Below are 25,257 nucleotides of genomic sequence, written 5' to 3' on the forward strand. Positions count from 1 at the left end.
AGAGGAAATTAGATACAGCCCTTATGGCTAAAGGGATCAAGGGGTATGGAGAGAAAGCAGAAAAGGGGTACCGAGGGAATGATCAGCCATAATTTTCTTGAATGGTGGTGCAGGCTTGAAGGGCCGTATGGCCTACTCCTGCACCTATTTTCTATGTTTCTATGTTTCAGTGCCACTCCCCCCCCCCCTTTTAGCTAGGGGGCACTTGTATAATTTGTGTTTTTAGTGCCCTCAAAAAAAAACCAAAAAACAAAAAAAAAGGGGGCATTTGTTTGAAAGTGTTTGGTGTGTCCCCCCCCCCCCCTTTAAATCAGGGGGCACTTGATTCAATTGTTCACAACAAAAGAGTTGTAGTTCGGGTCCTTCATTTGAAACACCTGTGAACTCATCCTTTTTTGGCATGGAAGCAAGTCATTCTGTTTCGAGGGACCACCTATGATGATGATGGGTATGGAGGAGTGACAAACCCTAACCTATCTCTGGGCAACCCATTCCCTATCCCTGTGCACTGAGGCCAATAAGTAAGCCCCGCCTCCTTACTGGCTGAGATCAGCACAGAGCTGAGAAAACACGGCATTTTGCCGGTATAGAGTACATGATTGCGGAATGGTTAAGGAGGCAATAGTTTTTTTCAGAAAGAAGGAAGGGTGTCCTTTGCCTGTTGATGTCGGTCATTAATATTAATGTAGCGCTCAGTGACGCGCTGTGATGAATATGGATCCGGTGCTTCTCACTGGCGGCCTGCGCCCGGGAGATGGAGCATTTCCTACATTTGACAGCAGCCTCAATCAGAACGCCCTCAACCCCATAGTCGTTAAGCGCTTACCTCTGCAACAACTTGGCCACATATAGGGATAGATTAAAAAAGAACAACCCAGCCCTAACACACCACGAACAACAAGGCGGATGGGAATTACAAGGGGAATTATAGCCTGAAACTGCACTCGGGAGATGGCAGAGACTCCACAGGAGCCCGGGCTGAACACAGGAAACGAAGCGGAGAGTAGGGAACAAGGGGACAAGGCGGAGGGAGTCCAGCTCAACCTGCTGGAGACGTGCGCCGTCTGCAAACAGAATTTCCAAAGTCGCGATCCCAAACTGCTGCCATGTCTGCACTCCTTCTGCAAGAAGTGCCTCCCCGAGCCTCAGAGGCACTTGGTGCTGCCGGGGGCAGCCACCGCGGCCAGCCTGGCAGATTCCTCCTCTCTCCAGCACCAGCAAAGTGAGTATATGGGGAAGGGCGAGGGCCAGGAACAACACTGTATCGCACCGCTCTTGCACACTTGGATCTTGCGGAATGCACGGATTATCAAGCTCCAATGCACACACACACCCAAGGCTTGCACTGGGCCTAGTGTCCCACCCTTTGTCAGACTTGGCGTCCCTCTAACTCTCTTTTTTGGAATTATTAATTCACTATGCACATATATTTTAACATTGTTATTACAGATAATAGTGATTCAGGTCCAAGCTGTTTGCATAATGCAGAAATGCTTTTATAGCTCTCGTATCCCAGAGTAACAGTGGTGCTATCTATGCTGGTGAATGAGAATGTTACTTGCAGCAATAGGAACTAATGGGGAACGTTTACCATCTGACATTTTCAGTCCACTGTCTCAAGTATCCCCCAGTTCCTGTTCGTTTATATGAATTCAAACCACAACTAATCGATGACCAAACCGCTGCTTTGCAAACGGCATAATTTATTCAATGCAAATACAGGTCTTATCTTTAATAGTCATTCACCATTTATTGGAGAAGCGGAACATATAATTTATAATTTTGCAAAACAAGAGAGTTCCCATCTTGCACTGTACGACGTGTGTGAGTTGAGTCAGTTAGCACGTTCTCACCTTTCTATATTTTCCTTTGAAGAGCTTGCTCGCTTGTTCATAAGACTCGCATTTTCTCTCGCCTTTGGTGTAGTGTATTTACTACGGCTGAAGGGCCCGTTTCATTTTGCCTAATGCCCGACAGGATTTTAGTTAAAGTTTTACATAAACGGTAACTGATGAAATATTTAACAAAAGGTCTCTCGCTGGCATCGCAATCAAGGGCTCAAATATATTCTGGCCACCAGATAACAAAGAGGGTCTTTGTGGGACTGACCATCTCTCAGGTGAAGTCTTGGGAGAGAAATCTAAAGATCTGAACCGTGTTTCTCTCCAGTTTATTAACATTAATTTCTTTAAAAAGCAAAAATTCAAATCAATTTCATTAATCCTAATTCAAAAGTCCTACATGATAGACGGTCGTCGCAGTTGATCAGGAAATAACGTAACTAGCACGATTTTATTTAAATGTTTTTTTTATTTAAATTGATTGGGAGATGGACCTTTTTTATAAATCCTATTTGAGTTGTGCAGTTATCTCACGTTAACCTCCAATGCAGTAACACAAATCATTGTGGCACACAGCATCTGATCAGCTACATCAACAACTGAAATTAAAGTAACTTGCGTCAACTTGGCCAATAAAAACAGCAAGTCAAGGTGTATAACTTAAAAAAATGTTTATATAAAATGATGCCCAGATAGATATAGGAATATTCGATTGCCTGTAACATCTCCACCGAAATTTTTTTAATAAAACAGGCGGCTAAATAGCATTGTGGTTTAAGAGACTATGTGCAATGTAGTTGAAAGTGACAATTCAGCGCACACCCATTTCGGACAGACAGGTAACCTGGCTGTTGCTGCTCTCAGTAACTGTGTGTGTACATATATATGTTGGTGTTGGGGTTTAGTGGCACTAGGGAAGAGGTGCTGTGTGTAGCAGTTACTAACTGTGTACATATATATGTTGGTGCTGTGTGTAACTGGGTGTGTACATATATATGTTGGGGTTTAGTGGCACTGGGGAAGAGGTGCTGTGTGTACATATATATGTTGCTGTTGGGTTTAGTGGGCACTGGGGAAGAGGTGCTGTGTGTAGCAGTGTGTGTGTCCTATGTCAGTGCTGGGTTTAGTGGCACTGGGGAAGAGGTGCTGTGTGTAGCAGTTATTTGCTACATTGTCCCACCGCTTGCTCAGCCACATTGCAACAAGCAGGCAGGAATGTGCCGCTTGCACCCGGCTCGCAGGGGTGCACAGCATCTCCCATTTCAAGTTGAGCCCCTTTTTATATATAAACACAAATTGAAAACACAATTGCAGAGCACCGCTGTAGAAATGTTAGAGAGTGCTGCCCTGCCACTTACAATTTACAAAAACCTTATCAGTTAGCGTTTCTCTCGCAGCTTCCTCCTCCCCCCACGGGAAACCTTTGAGTGGTAGATGCGGTGAGTCACTCCAGGCGGCTGGAACCGGTCACAGGCGGCTGGCACCAGCCAGATCCAGTTTGAAGTGGTTGTTGGGGAACTCAATGGCAATTAATTGTCTTGGAGCAGCCATAGCAACCCAGTTGCAATTAAGAAGGGCAAAGATTTGCTCCTTTTTTTAAATTTAAAAAAAAACCCTTCCCCCTCCAGGAGGAAGTCTTGGCCCATTTGTCACTTTTTATATAAATAACCTGAAATGTGAAACACATGCATTTCAAGGGGCTATTTCACATATGACCACTGTTGACTGAATGGTGGGGCTTCTATCCATGGAGGAAGTACATCTGGGAGGGCGCTGAGTACCTAGAGTCTCATCGCCAAGAGCATGCAGAAATCAAGCCCAGGCAGCGGAAAGTGCATGCGGCAAACCAGTCCCACCCTCCCTTTCCCTCAACGACTGTCTGTCCCACCTGTGACAGGGACTGTGGCTCTCGTATTGAACTGTTCAGCCACCTAAGGACTCTAAAAATGAGTGGAAGCAAGACTTCCTCGATTCCGAGGGACTGCCTATGATGATGAGAGCAAACCAGGCTGAGAAATGGCGGCATTACAGATAGCAGTAAAATATGGGTCCACCCAGTTTGGGAGGGTGCTCGGCACTGATTCTAGCTGGGGGAGCTGGCCCTGTTCATTTGCCATCAGTGGTGATGAACAGTGGACAGTCCTGTTTTGGGGAATGGGCCTCTCTGACTTATTCAAAATCAAAACTGGAGAGCCTTTTTTCCAATCCTAGCTTCATTAAAAAAAATTGTTTTGCACATGACAAGACAGAATGGGAAGGTCCCTGCATATACCTGAAAGCCTGCGGTGCCTGTTGGGGATCTGAGCAGTCAAGGAGATAGGATTGCTGTATGCTGTGATTGGACAAATGACAGTTTATGCAAAATGGATGTGGCTTAGCTGAAGGTGGGATGGACTGGAAGGTTGGCACATTATCAGACTGCACCCCCACCCCCCTCACTAACTCCAACCTCAGACACTTGAGCAGGAAAATCTTGGCTGACACTCCAGTACAGCACCAATGGAGTGCTGCACTGTCAGGTGCTGTCTTTTGGATGCGATGTTAAACACAGAGCCCTCTCCGGTGAATGTAAAAGATTCCATGCCACGATTTTATCCAGTGAGTGGTTAGAATGTGAAACTTGCTATCACAAGGAGTAGGTGAGGCGATAAACAGATGTATTCAAGGGGAAGCTAGATAAGCACACGAGGGAGAAAGGAATAGAAGGATATGTTGATGGGGTTATATGAAGCGGGGTGGGAGGAGGCTCGTGTGGAGCATAAACACTGACATGGACCTGTTGGGCTGAATGGCCCGATTCTGTGTTGTAAGTCTCGTACTTAAGGAAGGATATACTTGCATTGGAGGCTGTTCAGAGAAGGTTCACTAGGTTGATTCTGGAGATGAGGAGGTTGACTTACGAGGGTAGGTTGGGCCTATACATATTGGAGTTCAGAAGAATGAGAGGTGAAACTTATAAGATAATGAGGGGGCTAGACAAGGTGGATGCAGAGAGGATATTTTCACTCATGGGGGAAACTAAAACTAGCGGACATTGTCTCAGAATAAGGGACCGCCCATTTAAAACTGAGATGAGGAGGAATTTCTTCTCAGAGGGTTGTAAATCTATGGAATTCTCTGCCCCAGAGAGCTGTGGAGGCTGGGTCATTAAATATAATTAAGGCTGAGATGGACAGATTTTTGAGCGATAAGGGAGTAAAGGGTTATGGGGAGCGGGCAGGGAAGTGGAGCTGAGTCCATGATCAGATCAGCCATGATCTTATTGAATGGCAGGGCAGACTCGAGGGGCCAAATTGGCCGACTCCTCCTCCTATTTCTTATGTCCTTATGTAAATCCTTTGCAAATATTGTTATTTCAAATAAGAGCCGGGGAGTGCTCCCTGGTGTCCTGCGCAATATTTATTCCACAATCAACATCATTAAAACAGATTATCTGGTCATTATCTCAATTGCTGATTGTGGGAGCTTGCTGTTTTAAAAAAAAAAATGGCTGCCTTGTTTCTTGCATTACAACAGTGACTGAACTTCAAAAGTACTTCATTGGCTGTAAAGTGCTTTGGGACATCCTGAGGTTGTGAAAGATGCAATTTAATAAATGCAAGTCTTTTTAAAAAAAAAAAATCAAACTCAATGTTCTCAGTCAACCTTTGTGGGCCTTCCCCCTCCCCTTCAGCCACCTGTTCCATTATCTTTGTACTTCACGACTCAGCAAAGTGCACTGGCCACACTGATAGAGGCAACCCCATGCACAGTTAGGATGTTAGACTTTGACAGCGCAGCTAGTTTAAGGGAAGTCCGGCCGTATGTTACAGAAATCCAAATGGGGAAGTGTGGTTCAATTAGCTTGCTCTCCTGAGACCCAGGCTACAAGGTAAAAGCAGCTATAAACAGCATGCACCAGAGATGAGATGATCTTTAGTCAGACTCATTAATGACTGTGTAAGAATTTTTGGAAAAGAACAGCTTCAAAATGTTTGCAAGCGCTTTAACCTCGACGGCATGCAAACAGTTCTCCCTGCTTCAGCTGCCCCTCTCGGTGTACACATTCGGGGTTCTGCAGAGGTCTGTTGGTATGATCTGGAGTGCACTGCCTGAAAGGGTGGTGAGAGCAGATTCAATATTAACTTTCAAAAGGGAATTAGATATATACTTGAAAAGAAAAACATTTTCAGTGCTCTGGGGAAAGAGCTGGGGAGCGGGACTAATTGGATCGCTCTTTCAAAGAGCCGGCACAGGCACGATGGGCCGAATGGCCTCCCTCTGCGCTGTAAGATTCTAAGGCTAGATGTTTGGGTAGATGGTTAAATTCACATTCAGAGTTGGTTTCAGGCCTCCTGTATAATTCTCTGCAACCTGTGATAGCACAGACTCTCAAAAGTCAGCCTTAAAGAAACTGTAACCACACGAAGGCTGCCTGTTCTGTGAAAGTAAGCCCATGGTGCGGGGTCTATTACAGAGTCGAGCCCAGCAGGCAATGGAGATCAGTGCTGGTTGTATGAAAGTTGGAAGTCAGTCTCTCTAGATGGGCATAAGAAAACCCAGTAACATGAAAGGGAGATGCTGTCTGTCGATCACCATATTGTTGATGAAACATGCCACTTCTATTCTGTGTTTCTACATATTCTATTCTGTCCATCACTCCTGTGTTCGCTGACTTACATTGGCTCCCGGTCCGGCAACGCCTTGATTTTAAAATTCGCCTCCTTGTGTTCAAATCTCTCCATGGCCTTGCCCCTCCCTAACCTCCTCCAGCCCTACCACCCCAGGAGATCTCTGCGCTCCTCCAATTCTGGCCTCTTGCGCATCCCTAATTTTCATCGCCCCATCATTGGTGGCCGTGCTTCAGCTGCCTAGCCCCTAAGCTCTCGAATTCCTTCCCTAAACCTCTGTGCCTCTCCTTGAGTCACTCCTTAAGACATATCTATTTAACCAAGCTTTTGTCCTAATATCTCCTTAAGTGGCTCGGTGTCAAATTTTGTCTGATTACGCTCCTGTGAAGCTCTTTGAGAAGTTTTACTATGTTAAAGGCACTATATAAATGCAAGATGTTTTTGTTAAAGCTGTAAGAAGTGATAAACACTAGACTTGTGCAAAATCAGCTGTTCGATGGAAGCTAACACTAGCCCATGGCCTCCACGTTAACGCATATACTGCCCTGGTTTGCTGCTGCGGATCCTGATGAATGAAAAATGTTGCTGCTTTTATCACAAGCGGCTGGTATTAAACTGATAATCAAGGAAGTCTTTAACATCATCAAAAACAAATTAAGGGTATCATCATCATCGGAATCGAGGAAGACTTGCTTCCACTCTCAAAATGAGTCCTTAGGTGGCTGAACATTCAATATGAGAATCACAGTCCCTGTCACAGGTGGGACAGATAGTTGTTGAGGGGAAGGGGTGGGTGGGACTGGTTTGCTGCACGCTCTTTCCGCTGCCTGCGCTTGATTTCTGCATGCTCTCGGCGATGAGACTTGAGATGCTCAGCGCCCTCCTGGATGCACTTCCTCCACTAGGTGCTGAATGGCCACCTACCTTGGGGATCAAATTCAGCCCAGATAGTTGGGTTAAAGTGGTGGCCGCATGCTGGCTGCAGGGTCTTATGTAAAACCAGTTTGGGCAGCTGCATTCCAGCTGCTAATAAGGCATGGACCCACATCATAAAACTTCACTTCAGTTGGACATCTTTGGTAATGTCACTCAGGCTGGCCTAAAAATGTTTGGTGCGGGGAATAGAAAAAATGTGCAGTAAGGGATGTTCTTGCGAGATTGAGTTTAGACATTGTTGGAACATTGTAGAGGAAGGTTCACTGTGCATTTAACCTGACCCAGAAGCACTTGATAGTAGAAGTTATGGATCAGGCTCCCCGGGGAGATGGTGAAACAGCATTGATTCATTCAAATGCAAATTAGATAGAGACTGCTTTCAGAAAATAACATTAAGGAAACACTATGCGAGTAATTTAAGACATGAGGTGCTAAGTGTAGTGGGCTTGGGAGGGACAGGTGACATTGGACCTATAGTTCCCAAAGCTCTCCACCTCTGGGGGTTTTCCTCACCTCATGTCTGGGTCTGTTGTAGACTCATTGGGCCCAAGTTTCCACATGATTTGCGCCTGATTTTTAGGAGCAACTGGTGGAGAACGGACTATCTTAGAAATCGCAATTCTCCACATTTTATTTTCTGCAGTTCTGGTCAGGTAGAACAGTTCTACTTTGGAACAGAATTTTTTCTTCAAAAGGGGGCGTGTCCGGCCACTGACGCCTGATTTCAAAGTTTCCACAGTGAAAACGTACTCCAAACTAAAGTAGAATGGAGCAAATGAAGATTTTTGTAGAACTGAAAAAACCTGTTCTACACATTAAAAAATCAGGCGCAGGTTACAAATTAGGCGCCCAGAACGAGGTGGGGGGGGGGAGGGGGGGAAGGGAACTCATTAAATTCTACAATAAATCCTTATTTATAATTCTACAAATACTATACAAATAAATCCAACCTGAATAAACATTTATAAGCCAAGAAAAGATTAAATAAACCATCTTCCTACCTGTGTGAAAGTGCTTCAGCCAGGGAGAATTCTGCAGCCGTTCGTGCCCCTGAGCGGGAGGGGGGTGGGGAGAAAGCCGTTCGTGTTGCTGGGGGGGGGGGGGGGGGGGAAAGAGAGAGAAAGCCCTTCGTGCCGCTGAGAGGGCGGTGGGGGAGGGAGAGAGAAGGGGGGGGGGGGGAAGGGAGGGAGAGGTCAGTTCGGATCGGATCCAGTCTGGGAGTCGGGTTCAGTGGTGGGGGGGGGGCGGGAGCGCGGGTTGGGTTGGGTCCAGTCGGAGGGGGCGCGGGGAGCGGGAACAGGAGCGCAGGTCGGGTCAGTCGGGGGGGTGGGGGAGCGGGTGTCGGGTCTGGTCGGCTGGGGGGGGAGCGGGTGTCGGGTCTGGTCCGGAGGCAGGGGGGAGCGAGTGTCGGGTCTGGTCGGGGGGGGGGGGGAGCAGGAGCTGGCCGTGGGAGGAGCCTTATTCATGCAGCCCCAGTGAGGCCATTCAGCCAGGGCTAGGGGCTGCGTGCTTCGGGCCCCTCCAACACAGTTCGGTGCCTGGAGCTACTGCACTTGCGTGCCCACTGTAGCGCGCATGTGCAGAGGTCCCGGCACTTTTCAGCGCAAGGACCTGGCTCCGCCCCCCCACAGCTCGTGCTACGCTGCGCCAAGGGCCAGAGGACCTACAGGTAGGTGGAGAATACCGAGGATTTTTTTAGGCACGAAAAACGGGCGCCCAGTTCGGAGGGGCGCCCGTTTTTTTTCTTGTGGAAACTTGGGCCCATTGATAGAGATTGTTGCTGTGATTGGTCAACAACTCCATTATCGTCATATCATGTGACTACCAGGATGGGAGAAGGTGAACTAAATACACCGTGGTCTTTTTTCTTGTCTATCAATTCCTATGTTCCTTTGATATTGGGTGCCTGAAATGACAAGTGTTCCATTCCCAGCACTTGGTTCCGTCACACGCACTAATGATGTTCTCATGCTCTCGAGCTCTCTGGTATTAAAGGAGGAATCAATTACTTGAATCTGAATAGCATCTTGCATTATCCAAATGTCACAGTGAAGTACTTTGAAGTGCTGTGACTATTATTAACTGGGCGAATGCAGCAGCAGTTCTGTACCAGTGATGTGCACAAACATGATAAGATGGATGACCAGTTAGTTTATTTTTTGATGGTATTTATTGAAGGAGGAATGTTGGCCAGGACACGGGGAGTGTTTGGTTCCATAATTAATTCACTTCGTATTGTTTTAGTCATCCATTTATGTGATATATTCTTTACGACATCACAAACACAGACATACACAAGATGGCTCTACAGGAACTATTATTATTATACATCGGTAGTTGCATTGCCACAGTAGTCCACTAGGTGGAGCTGTAGTCCACTGGGGGAGCTCTATATTCCACTATAATGTCCCATTTCTTTTCTCTCTCGTTGCTGGTCTTGGAGGAACTTGTCCTGTTTGCTCAGTAGTATGTCCTGGATGATGCCAGCCTCCCTTCAGAGTCGATTTTGTTTAAACAGTTCCCTCCTTTTCTTGAAGTTCACCCATTTAAAGCTGTGTGTATTGGTTTAGTTCAGCTCTTGTCAAATTTAATCATGTTATGGTAGCTGTCATCCGGAGTTATTCCCAGTAAGCTATTTGGGTGATTTGGCATTCCGAGATCATAATGCAAAGTTGCCCCTTGTAACACACTGGATTATAAACCAGTCATGTATTGTGTGTACTTGCTCAGATTCTATGCCACCTGGCATTCCCAAACTCTTGGGTTGGTTGAAGTCCCGTCACAGCGTAAACAGCTCTTTTAGTTTTGACCTATTGGTCTCCAGTAAACCCACAGAATTATCTTTGCTCTTGGCACACTCCATACTTTCAGCCAAACTATCTTGTGAGAAAGTAAACCCATTGGTACAGGCTAAGCTTTCAGCCAGATATCTAATCACTGCACACTCTAATTCATTCTCTTAAAGTGGAATAGCATCGTCAATAAAGGGTGGAACAAGGTTGTGTAAGGATTTTAAATTTCTTACCAGTCACTACCACCCCTGACCATATTACATTTATTTCCATGCATAAAAACATAAGAACATAATAGGAGCCGAAGTAGGCCATACGGCCCCTCGAGCCTGCTCCACCATTTAATACGACCATGGCTGATCCGATCATCGACTCAAGTCCACTTCCCTGCCTGCTCCCCATAACCCTTTGCTGGAATTCCCAAGTCCGTTCCCATGTTGTCCTTAATATCTTGTCTTTGGAGTAGTGTGCTGACATGGATTGAGAACTGGTTGTCAGACAGGAAGCAAAGAGTATGAGTAAATGGGTACTTTTCAGAATGGCAGGCAGTGACTAGTGGGGTACCGCAAGGTTCTGTGCTGGGGCCCCAGCTGTTTACATTGTACATTAATGATTTGGACGAGGGGATTAAATGTAGTATCTCCAAATTTGCGGATGACACTAAGTTGGGTGGCAGTGTGAGCTGCGAGGAGGATGCTATGAGGCTGCAGAGTGACTTGGATAGGTTAGGTGAGTGGGCAAATGCATGGCAGATGAAATATAATGTGGATAAATGTGAGGTTATCCACTTTGGTGGTAAAAACAGAGAGACAGACTATTATCTGAATGGTGACAGATTAGGAAAAGGGGAGGTGCAACGAGACCTGGGTGTCATGGTACATCAGTCATTGAAGGTTGGCATGCAGGTACAGCGGGCGGTAAAGAAAGCAAATGGCATGTTGGCCTTCATAGTGAGGGGATTTGAGTACAGGGGCAGGGAGGTGTTGCTACAGTTGTACAGGGCCTTGGTGAGGCCACACCTGGAGTATTGTGTACAGTTTTGGTCTCCGAACTTGAGGAAGGACATTCTTGCTATTGAGGGAGTGCAGCGAAGGTTCACCAGACTGATTCCCGGGATGGAGGGACTGACATATCAAAAAAGACTGGATCAACTGGGCTTGTATTCACTGGAGTTCAGAAGAATGAGAAGGGATCTCATAGAAACGTTTAAAATTCTGACGATTTTAGACAGGTTAAATGCAGGAAGAATGTTCCCAATGTTGGGGAAGTCCAGAACCAGGGGTCACAGTCTAAGGATAAGGGGTAAGCCATTTAGGACCGAGATGAGGAGAAACTTCTTCACCCAGAGAGTGGTGAACCTTTGGAATTCTCTACCACAAAGTTGTTGAGGCCAATTCACTAAATATATTCAAAAAGGAGTTAGATGTAGTCCTTACTACTAGGGGGATCAAGGGGTATGGCAAGAAAGCAGGAATGGGGTACTGAAGTTGCATGTTCAGCCATGAACTCATTGAATGGCGGTGCAGGCTCGAAGGGCCGAATGGCCTACTCCTGCACCTATTTTCTATGTTTCCTTTGTGTCTCCGTTGCACTTTTGTTCAGGCAAAGGTAGGCTAAGTAAAATGGTGAGTGAAACTGATAGGAACATCTTGAGTAATAAGAAAGGGTCTTTGAAATATGTACACAGTTCTGCAAGTTCATTAAATTCAGGAGCAATTCATGAAGACTATTTTAAAAAGGATTAAGAAAAAGAATTACCTGAAAACCACTGACCAGTAGGTGTAACATCATCTTGCATCCTCTCTGTCCCCTGACCTTCGGTGGTAAAGCCTGGGACATTCTTCATAAACTCCTCCTTTGCCACGTTGCTCCTTAGCTTCAGAAGTGCTTCAAAACCCATTGTTGTGACAGGATAGATGTAGAGAAGATTTTTCCACCTGGGGAGTCCAAAACTAGGGCTCATATTAATTATCATGCCACAGCCCATTTCTGAACCACAAAAACAGGCACAGCAGTTGGAAATGGGTTCAGAATGGTTGCAGGTTTTCCCAACCAACTTAGTGACACTGAATTTTCCGCTTTGCTGATTTCGGGGCGGTAATGGCGGTGGGGCGGTAAAGTTTTGGCCAGGGAACAGTATGCGCCTCAGTCAGCAAAATTGGGCAGCAGGACCCTGAGTGTGGGACGGAGCCTTAAGGGAGGTGTTGCACATCTCTCTCAGGGCGTTAAGCCGGCCGAGCATGGGAAAATCCCGAGCTAACCAGCCGGCCCGGTAGCGCTCAGAGAACTGGGGAGAGAAAAAACCCCACATGTAGCCCACGCCACCACAACATAAATCGAAAATAAAATAAAAACCAATCACACTTACCCGAGGTCGACATTACTTGCTTCACTGCAGCCGCTACAGCTCGGACTGCCCGCTTTCACCAGGGGGTGCTGCGGAGCACTAAGGGTCGGGCGGGAGTCAAAAATTGAGCCGGTGTTGCAACCCAGGGGCTCGCCTCTTCCGGGCGGTGATGCTCTTCGCCGAAACTGGCCCCGAAAATCTCAGCGGAGCGCTGGAAGCTAGCCGCCCGCCCGGAGGAGCTTACCGCCATCATTGCTGCCCCTCCGGGGTGAAAACGGAGGCGGCAACACGCCGAAAGTTCAGCCCAGTGACTGCCTCTTGAAGTTGCAACAAATACTGCGGATACTGGAAATCTGAAATAAAGGCACAGAATGTTGGAAACACTCAGCAGGTCAGGCAGCATCCGTAGAGAGAGAGAGAGAAAACAAAGTTACCAGAGTTAACGTTTCAGGTTGATTGCCTGGAAGTTGTTCGAGATTGAACAGCTGTTTAGCAAATGTAGATCCAGGGAGAAGAACAAAAGGGGGAGAGGTCTGTGATGAGGCAAGGACAGGAATGAGCCTTTGAAGTTATTTTGTTTGAAGTTGGAAACTTGTACTGTTCAGTCTGTGTTCCCACTCCCATTTCCACGTGTGACTGAAGTCAGTTTTACAGCGCAGCGAAGGGCTGCTCTCCATCTGGTCCATGTTAACTTTGTGCTCTGTGACAGGTGTGTGAAGATTCATTCAAGATTGTAGTTGTTTAAGAATCTGTTTCTTCCCTCAGCAGCCATCTGGACACTTGCTGCACTTAAAGTAAAATTGTTCTGGAAATTCTTAAAAAAATATATATTAAGTCCAGATGAGAGGAAAAAAAATACAAGTGTTATGCTTTCCAGGTGATGACCATCGGGAGTGAAAATAAACAACAGAATCCTCGAGCCATTGGCATTTACAGCACAGAAGGAAGGCCATTTGGCCCAACATGTCTATACCAGCACTCTCCTGGAGCAATACAGAAGTAGTCCCACTGCCCTGCTCTTTCTCCCCATAGCCTTGTATCTTCGTCCGCTTCAACTACAAATCCCATTTCCCCATAAGATGTAGTGATCTTTACCTCGGCTACTTCCCGTGGCAAAGCGTTCCATGCTCCAGCTGCCCACTGTATAAAGACATTTTTCTCAATCTCTTGACATGTTCAAGAGTTTTGACTATGTGGCCTAGAAGGGATTTTGGATCAACTCTTATTATAACGATGCTAATAAGTGAAATTCAGCTCTCAAGGGGTTAAATCCACAACGCATAGTTTCTGGGATTGGCGAATTAGAATTCAGATGAAACGTCTGCCCGGAATGGTACTTCCTGTGTGCCACATCAGCTTGGGTCAGTGGATGTTCATTAAAGAAATTCCAATAATTATTCACACGTAACACAATGGAATGGCTTCACTCATTTAACGCAGCAGAGGGTAGCTGTCAGGAACCCATCCCTAGAGGGGTGGGAGCAGGGTTAATTGGCCAGTCCTAGGGCACAGAGAGCTGAGGGAGTGTCAGAGGTCAAGCCGTTGAATCTTGACCACCCCCCACACGCCCCGTCCAGCTAAGATAGGACAGACACATGGTCTGCAGAAATTTGGTATGGAAGTTAGCAGCAGAAAATGTGAGCTCCCTGGTTAGGTTTAGTGGCAACTAGTTTCACAGGTTTTGCTACTCAGGGGAGTTGCCACAGGGATAGTGTAACGTGCTTTGTTATTTTTATGTTACATGAAACATTCTGAGATCGATTAAAATTCACCATAACTTAATTATGTTTGTTCACATAAAAACAGCGTGTTCCTGCAGTGTTTATCCCTGTGCCTTCTGCAGAATTACAACATTCAGTTCACATAATGTGGGGTTTTATTCTTGCAGCATTGAGCAGTAATGGTAAACTCCTGATTGTAAGGGATATGGGGCCCAGTGACACTGAACCCAAGAGAATAGCTAATCCAGGCATGAAATTTGTAACTCCTCTCCTCAACTGACCCACTCAACAGTGAAACCAACCAGGAGCAAACTATTTTAGATTTGGTAATGTGTAACGAGTCTGGATTAATTAATGATCTTGTAGTGAAGGATCCTCTTGGGAAGAGTGATCATAACATGATATAATTTCAAATTCAGTTTGAGGGTGAGAAAGCTAGGTCTCAAACGTTTGGTTCTTTGAGCCTGCTCCACCATTCAATAAGATCATGGCTGATCTGATCGTGGACTCAGGTCCACTTCCCTGCCCACTCCCCATAACCCTTGACTCTCCTCATTCAAAAACATGTTCAATAGATCAGAAAGTATAATTGCTGATGTTACCAAACAAATACTTGATGCTTTTGTCATTATCTGCTGTTTTAATGCAGGCTTTAACCTGTTTAAAATATTTCATGCTTGGTGACCAGAGAGACGGTCAATATTGATTTTCCCCCTCCCTGGGCCTGACTCAATCCTTGGCGGTACTTTGCCAAGGATCACATTTTCCGCCCAGAATGGGAACTACCACCAGCGGCGGGTCAGGGCCCTAAAAGGAGCGGCGAGCAGCGTGGAGGCGTACTACTCCAGGGAGCAGCACGTGCTGGAGCAGGAGGGCGACGGCAGCGAAGAGTGATGTCATCAAGGTCCAGGTTGGTGATTGGAGCGTGGGCAGGTACAGCAGGAGCGGCGAGGTCGGGGCGAAGGAGCGGTGAGACTATGTAGAGGGACGTGATTGGGGCCCAGGAGAGGTGTGAGTTCGGGGCCTGAAGAGGCAAGGGCACAGGGCAGCACGGGCTAGCCCACACTGCGATATATGTGCGCACTAGGTCCGTGCAGCAGGGCAGGTCTCCAGTTGTCTTCGATAACCCTTGCCACTGGACCAAGACCTAGCTCTATCAAGCCCGTGTGGTGGCTGGTGTGCAACGGCCACCACATGTTTAAAAAAAAAAGTCCACGCACAAGCATCTTCCACCCTTCAACATGTAGTTCGGGACCTGGAATATTAGGTTCTTTATTGAAACACCTGTGAACTCCTTTTTTGGCGTGGAAGCAAGTCATCCTCGTTTCGAGGTCCTGTCTATGATGCTGATGAGAACATAGAATCTTACAGCACAGAAAAAGGCCATTCAGTCAATCGTGCCTGTTGCGACTCTTTGAAAGAGCTATCCAATTAGTCCCACTTGCCTGCTGTTTTCCACATAGCCTTGCAATTTTTTCCTTTAAGTATCTATCCAATTTCCTTTTGAAAGTTACTAATGAATCTGCTTCCATCACCCTTTCAGGCAGTGCATTCCAGATCACAACAACAACTCTGCAATTTATAAAAACAACTCTCATCTCCCCAATAGTTGTTTTGCCAATTATCTTTAATCTTTATCCTCTGGTTATCACCAGTGGGAACAATTTCTCCCTATCTATTCTTATCAAAACCCTTCATAATTTTGAAAACCTCTATTACATTCCCTCCCTTCACCACCTCTGCTCTAAGGAGAACAACCCCAGCTTCTTTAGTCTCTCCACAGAACTGAAGTTCCTCAACCCTGGTATCATTCTCGTAAATCTCCTCTGCACCCTCTCCAAAGCCTAAAGTGGGGTGCCTAGAATTGGCCGCAACACATGAGCAGACATTGACGATGCCGCCTGAGGAAAAGTGTTTGAAGACCAGGCCCTCAAAACCAAACCACCAAGCTCATGGTAATACCTGCCCTCCTGTATGGCTCAGAGACATGGACCATGTACAATAGACACCTCGTTGCTGGAGAAATACCACCAACAATGTCTCTGCAAGATGGTACCTCTTCTCATTTCCTTCCAAAATGCTCACCTGATTTGCACAGGTAAACTAGAACCGCAAGAGGTTTTAGCCCATAAGCATTACAAATGGCTGCCAGACAAGGAAAGTAGCACAGTGCCAACAGAGTTACCATGGCGTCTCTGTTCTATATTAATATTGTACCGTCTGAAAATATATTTAAATTTACTTCATTTTGCACCATCCATGGTTGTGCTTGACATGACATTTTATACACCTTTTGATCCCCGCTTCTCACCAATTTTGTTATCTTCTCTGCTGGAAGTGTTAACACCTTGCCAGGCACCCTTTTTTTTTTAATTCATGGGATATGGGCATCGCTGGCAAGGCCAGCATTTATTTCCCATCCCTAATTGCCCTTGAGAAGGTGGTGGTGAGTCACCGCCGTGAACTGCTGCAGTCCGTGTGGTGAAGGTACTCCCACAGTGCTGTTAGGGAGTTCATTCCAGGATTTTGGCCCAGCGACCGAAGGAATGGCAATATATTTCCAAGTCCGGCTGGTGTGTGACTTGGCAGGGAACTTGGTGGTGGTGGTGTTCCCCTGTTCCTGCTGCCCTTCTAGATGGTAGAGGTCATAAATTTGGGAGGTGCTGTCAAGGAAGCCTTGGTGAATTGCTGTAATGCATCGTGTAGATGGTACACACTGCAGACACTATGTGGTCGAGGGAGTAAATGTTTAATGTGGTGGAGCCAATCAAGCGGGCTGCTTGTCCTGGATGGTGTTGAGTTTCTTGAGTGTTGTTGGAGCTGCACTCATCCATGCAAGCGGCGAGTATTCCATCACACTCCTGACTTGTGCCTTTTTTTAGATGGTGGAAAGGCTTTGGGGAATCAGAAGGTGAGTCACTCGCAGAATACCCAGCCTCTGACCTGCTCTTAGCCACAGTCTTTATGTAGCCTCGCCCGAATACCTTGTCAGTATGATCAAGATCAGAACGATTTGTTTAATCACACCTGTATAAGAACATAAGAAATAGGAGCAGGAGTCAGCCATTTGGCCCCTCGAGCCTGCTCCGCCATTCAATAAGATCATGGCTGATCTGATCATGGACTCTGCTCCACTTCCCTGCCCGCTCCCCATAACCTTTACTCCCTTATCGCTCAAAAATCTGTCTATCTCTGCCTTACATATATTCAATGACCCAGTCTCCACAGCTCTCTGGGGCAGAGAATTCCACAGATTCACAACTCTGAAGAAATTTCTCCTCATCTCAGTTTTAATTGGGCGGCCCCTTATTCTGAGACTATGTCCCCTAATTCTAGTTTCCCCTATGAGTAGAGATATCCTCTCTGCATCCACCTTGTCGAGCCTCCTTATTCATTATCTTATATGTTTCATTCTTCTGAACTCCAATGTGTATAGGCTCAACCTGTCTTCAAAAGTCAACCCCCTCATCTCCGGGATCAACCTAGTGAACGTTCTCTGAACGGTCTCCAATGCAAGTATATGCTTCCTTAAATACTGAGACCAAAACTGTAGACAGTACTCCAGGTGTGGCCTCACCAATACCCTGTACAGTTGTAGCAGGACTTCTCTGCTTTTATACTCTATCCCCCTTGCAATAAAGGCCAACATTCCATTTGTCTTCCTGATTACTTGCTGTACCTGCATACTAACTTTGTGTTTCATGCACAAGGACCCTCGGGTTCCTCTGTACTGCAGCACTTTGCAATTTTTCTCCATTCAAATTATAACTTGCTTTTCTATTATTTCTGCCAAAGTAGATAACCTCATATTTTCCCACATTATACTCCATCTGCCAAATTTTTGCCTACTCACTTAGCCTGCCTATATCCCTTTGCAGATTATGTGTGTCCTCCTCACAATTTGCTTTCCCACCCATCTTTGTATCATCAGCAAATTTGTTTGACTACCATCTGTAAATGGTCCTGTACACCTTCCTGGGCTGTTAACCTGGTTCTGCCACCAGGTTTGCACCACGTAACAATCTTAAGGTTTCACAGTTCCAGGTCCACTGGCTAGCGATGGGCGGTTGTGCGCAAATCTAGAATGTTGGCAGTGTTGATTCAGGGCTAGTGGAGTTCCTCTTCCTTCACATCCTCCCTGCCGCTCCCGTGCACGTGCACACTGCCTGAGCACGCACACACATACACGAGGGTCAATGCTACTGAGCTGTATAGAACATGAGTCCCCGCGTTCGATTCACGATCTCTGTTGCTTGTACCCTGGGTAGGTTGCAGCGAAGAGTGACGTCAAGATCCAGGTCGATGATTGGAGCGTGGGCAGATACAGCAGGAGTGGCGAGAGACTGGAGGGATGTGATCGGGGCCCAGAAGAAGCTTGAGTTCGGGGTCAGGGGCAGCACGGGCCAGCCCACACTGCGATATGTGTGCGCACTAGGTCCGTGCAGCAAAGCTGGTCTCTAGTCGTCTTGGATAACCCTCACCACTGGACCAAGACCTAGCTCTGTCAAGTCCGTGTGGTGGCTGGTGTGCAACGGCCACCACACGTTTTAAAAAAAAAAATAAAATAAAAAATCCACGCACAGGCATCTTCCATCATTCAAGATGCAGTTTGGGATCTGGAATATTAGGTCCTTCGTTGAAACATCGGTGAACTGATCCTTTTTTTGGCGTGGGAGCAAGTCATCCTTGTTTCGAGGGGCTGCCTCTGATGATGAGGTTGCCCGTCTGTCTCTCTTCCTCCTGTTTTCTGTGCACATAGCTCCAATGGCCCAGCCATTTAATTCTTTCAAATATTTCCACTTTGAAATTGGGCCTGACCTTTCCCGCCTCCTGTTGGATACCTCTGCGGCTTCTCTTTTACGTTTCAAATCTATGAATCTTTCTCTAGTTTCAACGACACCAACCTTGTTGACCTGCTACCGAACTATCCAGCCCTCCGCATTTATTTAATAAAAAAAAACTCTGCTCTAATTTTGCTTTACCACTTCCTTGTTATTTATTCCAGCCGTACTGCTTGTGCTTTTGATTTCAAGAGACAAATTAATTTCCCCTTTTCCACTTCAACTGCTGCCGACCTTTCCTACATGGCCCGTTTCATCACTTCAGAATTGTCCAATTTGTTTGCTGTGCCTTTCATGTGTTTTTTTTCTACGGTTTATTCCCCCTATTCATAACTGTTTGTCTCTGTTTTATTCACAATCTTTATATTCCTCCCACCGGACCTGACCTCTACAAGCATCTCAACGTCAGACATCTATGTCTGAAGCATTTGTATTTGGCTGCAGATTTGCTATGTTGCTTATGCTACTTCAAAGTTTTCCATTGATTCAATTTATACAACATGTTCTGCATCACATACTTTTATAACAGCAGTATTAGACCATGTATCCTCTGACTAATCACAAACAATGCTATGGCAGTTCTACTGATTATAATTTTTTTACTGGATCTCACATGGTGTTGATCTCACTAAGTGAAAAGAAATAGAAAGACTTGAATTTCTATAGCGCCTTTCATGACCTACAGCCAACACAGGACTTTTGAAGTGAAACACAAGAAACACGGCAGCCAATTTGCGCACAGCGAGCTCCCACAAATAGCAATGTGATAATGACCAGGTAATCTGTTTTACTGATGATGATTGAGGGATAAATATTGATCAGGACACCGGGGATAACACTTCTACTCGTCTTAGAAATAGTGCCATGGGATCCTTTACGTCCACCTGAGAGGGCAGATGGGGCCTCGGTTTAGCATCTCATCTGAAAGACGGCACCTCCGACAGTGCAGCACTCCCTCAGTATTGCACTGGAGTGTCTGCCTAGCTTTTTGTGCTCAAGTCTCTGGAGTGGGATTTTAACCTTCTGACTCTGAGGTGAGAGTATTACTAACTGAGCCACAGCTGTTAGAAGATAATACCATTTCATGAGGACAATGTAATGAGTTATTCTGCTGCTAGGCTGCAGCCCTTTAATGATGCAAATTCTAAATGCTGTTAAGTAAACACTGGGTGAGGCCAGAGTTTAATGGCACTTCAGACTGCAAATCTCAACAATGGCTTACTTGGCTATGGACACTTAGATTACAGACATTCTGACCCTTGTGCTTTGGTTTCTTGATTTATATTTTTAAAACGTAACAAAGAAATTTGAGAGTGACACGGAAGTGTAAGGAGCAATCGATGCCTGCTGAACGTACCTGTTGGTTGATCATCTGTGGGTTTGCACATGGAAGTCAGAGGATATGATCACTCCTTACCTCGCTTTATTATCTCCATGTTGCTGTTTCTTTGTCTCTCCTCTTCTCTGCTTCTGCCTCTCTGTTTTCCTCTTTTTTTTTTTTCTTGCCTTTCGGGTGGGAGATGGTCGATGGTATGCCATGGGAAAAGAGGCTACATTTGAGACGGGGTTGTGGGGAAAAATGTGGCCTTTAGCGTCTCCCTCCCTTAATTACTTGTTCACCCTATTTCCTTCCAACCAGCCCATCACATCATACTATAAAACTTCCCTTTTGAACTACCTGCTTAATCTCTGCATCCTCACATCCCCCTTGCTCTGCTGTCGCTCTACTCATCATTCACTCTCCAACCACTACTCTCCATCGGGGTGGAAAAACGCTGGCGGTTTCCTCTCCCTTCACTGATTTCCCTACTCTCCTACATGGTCTTCCTAGTGGTTTCCCTTGGAGGCTCTGCATGCTAGAATGTGGAAAGAAACTGCCTGTCTACTATCTCTCTCTTTGTCTTTGTTTCTCTGTCCATTTGTGTTTCTCCCCCCCCCCCCCCCCCCCCAAATCATCATACTGGTGTTAGAAATGAAAGTTTGTCTCATGCTGTAGAATATGTAATCTTTTATATGTTGGATGGTCAGTATGAGGGGCAGGAGTTCTGATGGTAGGTCTGGACTCAATTAAAGGGTGCTGTCTGCTGTGAGCAAGGGAGCATGGGCTCAATTTTCCCAAATTATTTGTGCCGTTTTTTTGGCTTGCACCGTCTTTTTTTTGGAGTAATTCTACACCAGCGTAATTCACTTCGGCACGATTTTTTTAGGCTACGATTTTTTTTGTGTCATAGGGGGTGTAACCTGATGTCTGTGCCAGTTTTTGACATTTAAGCAAGTTTGGCCAACTTACATTTTTTTCTATGACGGCATATGTGACCACTCCCAAAAAACCATCTGGGCACTTAACAAAAATCAGCCCATTTACAGAATCGGCGCAGAAAGATGCCTTTGGTTTTAGCCGAAGTTTTGGAGGGAGTGAAGAAGGCAGAAAATATGCATCATAAATATTCATTTTTTGAAAGTCAAAAGGGAAAAATTGGAAGTGTAATGCAATTCTTGAATTTTTGATTTTTTTTTCATCGTACTACCAGACCTCTGCTCACCGGGTTAGAGTGTCGGAGCATTGGCCGGCAGAATCACTCCCTTGCCCGGACACAGGACCTTGGGGCTCTGCTTCAAAAGAAGCCTGGGGGGGTGGGGGCAGCGCGATTGGCAGCCGAACCTCGTGCCCCTGTGTCCGGGCAAGGGCATGATTCTGCCGGCCGATGCTCCAACCTTCGAGCCTGGTGAGCAGAGGCTCATAAGAACATAAGAACATAAGAATTAGGAACAGGAGTAGGCCATCTAGCCCCTCGAGCCTGCTCCGCCATTCAATAAGATCATGGCTGATCTGGTCGTGGACTCAGGTCCACTTACCCGCCCGCTCCCAGTAACCCTTAATTCCCTTATTGGTTAAAAATCTATCTATCTTTGACTTGAAAACATTCAATGAGCCAGCCTCAACTGCTTCCTTGGGCAGAGAATTCCACAGATTCACAACCCTCTGGGAGAAGAAATTCTTTCTCAACTCGGTTTTAAATTGGCTCCTCCGTATTTTGAGTCTGTGCCCCCTAGTTCTAGTCTCCCCCACCAATGGAAACAACCTCTCTGCCTCTATCTTGTCTATCCCTTTTATGATAAATGTTTCTATAAGATCACCCCTCATCCTTCTGAACTCCAAGGAGTAAAGACCCAGTCTACTCAATCTATCATCATAAGGTAACCCCCTCATTTCTGGAATCAGCCTAGTGAATCGTCTCTGTACCCCTTCCAAAGCTAGTATATCCTTCCTTAAGTAAGGTGACCAAAACTGCACGCAGTACTCCAGGTGCGGCCTTACCAATACCTTATACAGTTGCAGCAAGACCTCCCTGCTTTTGTACTCCATCCCTTTTGCAATGAAGGCCAACATTCCATTTGCCTTCCTGATTACCTGCTGCACCTGCAAACTAACCTTTTGGGATTCATGTCCTTGGAGATGGAGCACGCGGTGTCCACCGGTACGCTCGCGGCCTTCCGCGAGAGGTGGGCACCGGAGGGACTGGAGTGCATCATCACGTCCGGCAACCAAATTTTAATTTGATTTTACGTTTTAAAGTTTAATTTGTTTTAATTGCCGGTGCTTTTAGTGTCCCCCTCCCCTTTTATAGGGGGCACTGGAAAAAATGTGATTTTAGCGCCCAAAAAAACCCCCAAAAAAAGAAAAACACAAATAAAAACCACAAAAAAGAAAAAAAAGGGCCTTGTAAATGTCTGCTGTGTCATCCAGGGCGGGTGGCACGGTTTAATGTTTTATGTTTTACAGGTAAACTCCAAAAGAGTTTCATGCTCATATCCCACTCCTGATATTCAGTGTTTACCCAAAAAGAGTTTCATGCACAAGGAACCCCAGGTCCCGCTGCACCACAGCATGTTGTAATTTCTCCCCATTCAAATAATATTCCCTTTTACTGTTTTTTTTTCCCAAGGTGGATGACCTCACACTTTCCGACATTGTATTCCATCTGCCAAACCTTAGCCCATTCGCTTAACCTATCCAAATCTCCTTGCAGCCTCTCTGTCCTCTGCACAACCCGCTTTCCCACTAATCTTAGTGTCATCTACAAATTCTGTTGCACTACACTCTGTCCCCTCTTCCAGGTCATCTATGTATATTGTAAACAGTTGTGGTCCCAGCACTGATCCCTGTGGCACACCACTAACCACTGATTTCCAACCGGAAAAGGACCCATTTATCCCGACTCTCTGCTTTCTGTTCGCCAGCCAATTCTCTATCCATGCTAATACATTTCCTCTGACTCCACGTACCTTTATCTTCTGCAGTAACCTTTTGTGTGGCACCTTATCAAATGCCTTTTGGAAATCTAAATACACCACATCCATCGGTACACCTCTATCCACCATGCTCGTTATATCAAAGAATTCCAGTAAGTTAGTTAAACATAATTTCCCCTTCATGAATCCATGCTGCGTCTGCTTGATTGCACTATTCCTATCCAAATATCCCGCTATTTCTTCCTTAATAGTTTCAAGCATTTTCCCCACTACAGATGTTAAACTAACCTGCCTTTTGTCTGCCCCCTTTTTTAAACCAAGGCATTACATTAGCTGCTTTCCAATCCGCTGGTACCTCCCCAGAGTCCAGAGAATTTTGGTAGATTATAACGAATGCATCTGCTATAACTTCTGCCATCTCTTTTAATACCCTGGGATGCATTTCATCAGGGCCAGGGGACTTGTCTACCTGTGCCTGTCCAGCACTACCCCCCCTAGTGATTGTCTCAAGGTCCTCCCTTCCCACATTCCTGTGGCCTGCAATTTTTGGCATGGTTTTTGTGTCTTCCACTGAAGACCGAAGCAAAATAATTGTTTAAGGTCTCAGCCATTTCCACATTTCCCATTATTAAATCCCCCTTCTCATCTTCTAAGGGACCAACATTTACTTTAGTCACTCTTTTCCGTTTTATATATCTGTAAAAGCTTTTACTATCTGTTTTTATGTTTTGCGCAAGTTTACCTTCGTAATCTATCTTCCCTTTCTTTATTGCTTTTTTAGTCATTCGTTGCTGTTGCTTAAAATTTTCCCAATCCTCTAGTTTCCCACTAACCTTGGCCACCTTATACGCATTGGTCTTTGATTTGATACTTTCCTTTATTTCCTTGGTTATCCACGGCTGGTTATCCCTTCTCTTGCCGCCCTTCTTTTTCACTGGAATATATTTTTGTTGCGCACTATGAAAGAGCTCCTTAAAAGTCCTCCACTGTTCCTCAATTGTGCCACCGTTTAGTCCTTGTTTCCAGTCTACTTTAGCCAACTCTGCCCTCATCCCACTGTAGTCCCCTTTGTTTAAGTATAGTACGCTCGTTTCTGACACAACTTCCTCATCCTCAATCTGTATTACAAATTCAACCATATTGTGATCACTCATTCCGAGAGGATCTTTTACGAGGAGATCGTTTATTTTTCCTGTCTCGTTACACAGGACCAGATCCAAGATGGCTTGCTCCCTTGTAGGCTCTGTTACATACTGTTCTAAGAAACAATCCCGTATGCATTCTATGAATTCCTCCTCCAGGCTACCCCCCTGCGATTTGATTTGACCAATCGATATGTAGGTTAAAATCCCCCATGACTACTGCCGTTCCTTTTTCACATGCCTCCATTATTCCCTTGATTATTGCCCGCCCCACCGTGAAGTTATTATTTGGGGGTCTATAAACTACGCCAACCAGTGACTTTTTTCCCCCTTACTATCTCTAATCTCCACCCACAATGATTCAACATTTTGTTCATTGGAGCCAATATCATCCCTCACAACTGTCCTGATATCATCCTTTATTAACAGAGCTACCCCACCTCCTTTCCCTTCTTGCCTATCTTTCTGAATCGTCAGATACACCTGTATGTTTAATTCCCAGTCTTGGCCACCTTGCAACCATGTTTCTGTAATGGCCACCAAATCATACCCATTTGTAATGATTTGTGCCGTCAACTCATTTACTTTATTTCGAATTCTGCGTGTATTTAGGTAGAATGTTTTCATCCTAGTTTTTAAACCATGATTTTTAGTTTTTAACCCTCTTGCAGCCCTTTTATATTCAGTGGCCCTTTTTGTTGCCTTTGGTTTCTCTGCCCTCCACTTTTACTCATTTCTTTTCTGTCTTTTGTTTTTGTCTCCTTTTTGTTTCC

General features: G+C 45.7%; 1 protein-coding gene across 2 annotated transcripts in view; it reads left to right on the plus strand.

Annotated features, from left to right (window-relative positions):
* Nucleotides 1-630: 630 nt before the first annotated feature.
* The window catches only part of LOC139280886 (E3 ubiquitin-protein ligase TRIM33-like), a 150,477-nt gene continuing 125,850 nt past the window's right edge, over nucleotides 631-25,257 (plus strand). Inside the window, exon 1 of one of the 2 annotated variants that reach the window (XM_070900672.1) lies at nucleotides 631-1,222. In XM_070900672.1, coding sequence (XP_070756773.1) covers nucleotides 952-1,222 — 271 coding nt within the window. In that variant the 5' untranslated portion in view covers nucleotides 631-951. The remainder of the gene's footprint in view (nucleotides 1,223-25,257) is intronic. The other variant, XM_070900673.1, reaches the window with a different exon arrangement.

This window comes from Pristiophorus japonicus, chromosome 15 (genome assembly GCF_044704955.1).
Source record: "Pristiophorus japonicus isolate sPriJap1 chromosome 15, sPriJap1.hap1, whole genome shotgun sequence".
Classification (NCBI taxonomy): Eukaryota; Metazoa; Chordata; class Chondrichthyes; family Pristiophoridae; genus Pristiophorus; species Pristiophorus japonicus.